The sequence below is a fragment of the Myotis lucifugus genome, unplaced genomic scaffold, assembly GCF_000147115.1.
Source record: "Myotis lucifugus unplaced genomic scaffold, Myoluc2.0 scaffold_555, whole genome shotgun sequence".
Lineage (NCBI taxonomy): Eukaryota > Metazoa > Chordata > Mammalia > Chiroptera > Vespertilionidae > Myotis > Myotis lucifugus.
Window position 1 is genome coordinate 314,482 of NW_005871603.1, and position 2,976 is coordinate 317,457.

The following is a 2,976-nucleotide window of genomic DNA, read 5'->3' on the forward strand; positions in this document are numbered from 1 at the left end:
TATGTGTCTCCGTACCCTTTCTGAGTAGAGTGTGAACAAGTCGTGAGAGACCTTTCCGAGCACAGGGACACGTTGCGGATGGAAATAGCTACATTTTCCATGTGTATGACCTTTGACCTGGCGACAAAAAGCGTACACCTATGGATGAGGACAGTGCGGGGGTAAGGGCAGAGGGTGGGGTGGGAACTGGGTGGAGGGGAGCTATGGGGGGAATAAAGGGGAACAACTGTAATAATCTGAACAATAAAGATTTATTTAAAAAAAAAAAAGGTAGAGAGTAAGTTATCCTGGTAGCACTTTAAACTGGAATAAGTTCATGTCTGTACTCTGCAAGCAGGGCCAGGAGGCAGGAGGTTGGGTGGGGACGCAGATGGAAGAGACTGGCGGCTAGCTAACCCATGGAGGCCACCTCCTCCTCGTCGCTGCCTTCGGGGACGGCGTCAGTCCCAAAGTAGCGGTCACCGAAGTTCCCTAGAGAAAGAAGCAGACCCTTATGGTGGGGACTCGGGCCCTGTGGCTCCCAAGCCCCGCGGACTGGCCTAGGCAGCCTCACCGATGCCGGGGATGATGCGGAACAGGTCATTGACACGCTTGTCCACGGCCGTGGTGATGATTCTCACGCGTGGGAACGCGTAAGCCACCGAGTGAACACCCATCTCCGCCATGAGCAGCGACAGCAGGAAGATCTTGTCCTCGGGCACATCGTGGTCCTGCGCCAGAAGGGACAGGATGGGGAATCCCAGCCCAGCCCCTCCGCCCGCAGCCGCACGGTCCACTCACCAGGAGCACGCGCACAGCCATCATGGCCGCGGCACCCGTGGACACGGTGCAGTCCATGAGGATCACGTGGTCGTCACTTATGTCCTTGGGCAGCCGCAGGTAGTGGAGCTGGTGGAAGCCAGAACGTCAGAGGACCCCAACCCAGGGCCGCGCCTTAGGCCCCGCCCGCACCTCTGGCTCCCCGCACGCACCTCCGGCTCCCCGGTGAGCTGGTTGGTCTGGATGAGGATCGTGCCGATGCGCACGTCCTTGCACACCGCCCGCAGCGCCGGCTCCATGGTCTCCCCCGCCCGCAGGATGGACACGCCAGTGATCTGAGGAGGACGGCTGAGCTGGACCCCGCCTCACAGGCCACCCCAGCCCAGCCCAGGCCCCTGCCCCACCCATTTGATACCTGCTTCCCTGCGTAGCACTTGCCGGCATAGTCCTGCCCCTGCGGGGTCTGCACGACGCAGTCCTGCAGCACAGAGGTTGGGGGCGCTGATGAGCACGAGGGGCTGCGCGCCCCACCCCCCACCCAGCCCTGCACACCTGGAAGGGCAGGAAGGACAGCGCGTGCTCGATGAGCAGCCGCATCAGCCTCTTGGAGTAGAAGATGAACTCGTCCCGGCTGGTCTCCTTGTCCCTGTGGGCCTGGGCTTCAGCAAAAGGCGCCCCGCCCGCCCTGCCCCGCCGCCCCAGCGAGCGCCCTCACCTGATGATGGTGTGCATGCCCCGCACCTGAGGCGTGCTCTTGAGGACACTCAGCGTCCGCGGCAGCGGGTGGCACTGGTGCGCCGAGGCCAGCGCGGCCCTGGGGACACAAACTGACTGAGCTTCTCCCACGGCCATCCTCCCGCTCCGGTGGGACGGCCGGTGGTGCCGGTGAGAGCTGCCGCCTCCCTCTTCACCTGGAGGGAGGGCCCTGGCCTGAGATGGCCCCGCCCCCTCAGGGACAAGGCAAAGGTTAAAGGACAGGAAGGCAGAGCAGCCGACCTTTAGGCAGGAAGCCAGCTGCAGTGGGAGCCTCCCTCCCCGAGGCTGGGGCCAGGCAGTGGGCGGCCTGAGCCTGCACTGAGCCCCCACCCGACACCTCTCCCTAAGGCAGGGGTGGGCAACCTCTTCCCAGCCAAGGGCCACACGATCTTTATAACCTCATTCGTGGGCCATACACAATTATCAACCTAAAGATTAGCCTGCTCTGTTTGGTCACACATGCAATTAACTCACCCCTGATGCCTCGGCAGGCCAGACCCCATGATTTCGAGGGCCAGATACAGGCAGATGCTCCCCACCCCTGCTCTAAGGGAACAGCTGAGCTTTGGGGCAAGCCCTGACCCTTCCCCCCAGGGGATGTGAGGCCCCTCAGGAGAGGGGGACAAAGCTGGCTGAAGCGCCCCTGCTGCCCCATGCCTGGAGGGAGCGGGGAACAGGAGTAGGGAAAGGGGAAGGGTCAGGGGGAGCCAGGGGGGAGGTGTGGGCAGGAGGGGAGGGGAGAGGAAGGGCAGGCAGGTGCAGCCAGCACAGCCCCCAGGCACCACACCAGGCACTGCACTCATCCTCACATATCCCAGCGCAGCTTCCTCTGCTTGCCAGGTGAGGAGGTGCAGAGCATGTCGGGGAGGGAAGGGCAGGCAACCCCAGGTTTACAGAGAGGAGGAAAAGAACAGAGAAAAGACCACTCAGCAGGAAGTACGGGCCCTGCAGCCAGTGGCCTGGGGAGGAGCAGAGGCCAGAGGGCCAGGACCAGACGCAGGAAGCCCTGGAGGGTGACCCAGGATGTCACCCCGCCCACCCACAGGCAGCACCTCCTGGCTGCGGAGGTGGTGGGGGGGGGGGGGGCGCCAGGTCCTTGGCTGACAGAGGAGGGGAACTGTCACTGGCTGTGCTTAGGTGTTTTCTCCAATCGGAAACCCCGGAAACTGTTTTTCTCAGAGCAGAGGCTTGCAGTGGGCCTGGCGCAGGAGACCGCGGGTGCCAGGGCCCACGTGGTGAGCCAGGGACCACGCAGTGGCAGCAGCGAGCGGCTCCAGCACAGTGGAGCTTAGGGGCTCTGAGCGTGGCCCTGGCCACCTCTCCTGCAGCTGGAAATCAGCCCAGCATATCCTGACTCCACAGAAAGCAGGTCACTCATGCTGCCCGCTGTGTGGGGACAGGATAGCACCCCAGGACTCCACTGGCTCTGTCTGCACACTGGCCCAGGGTGGGCAGGGGGCC

At 63.3% G+C, this 2,976-nt stretch overlaps 1 protein-coding gene across 7 annotated transcripts in view; it reads right to left on the reverse strand.

Annotated features, from left to right (window-relative positions):
• Positions 1-232: 232 nt before the first annotated feature.
• Positions 233-2,976, reverse strand: part of UCKL1 (uridine-cytidine kinase 1 like 1) — a 9,599-nt gene continuing 6,855 nt past the window's right edge. For 3 of the 7 annotated variants that reach the window (XM_023745544.1, XM_023745545.1, XM_023745541.1), the window contains 6 exons: positions 1,475-1,573; positions 1,175-1,405; positions 972-1,094; positions 781-888; positions 554-710; positions 233-471 (listed from right to left, as the gene is read on the reverse strand). In XM_023745544.1, the coding sequence (XP_023601312.1) occupies positions 392-471; positions 554-710; positions 781-888; positions 972-1,094; positions 1,175-1,405; positions 1,475-1,573 (798 nt within the window). In that variant the 3' untranslated portion in view covers positions 233-391. Of the gene's footprint in view, positions 472-553; positions 711-780; positions 889-971; positions 1,095-1,174; positions 1,406-1,474; positions 1,591-2,324; positions 2,345-2,976 lie in introns of those variants that run through there. The other 4 variants (XM_023745542.1, XM_006104229.3, XM_023745546.1 and 1 more) reach the window with 4 other exon arrangements.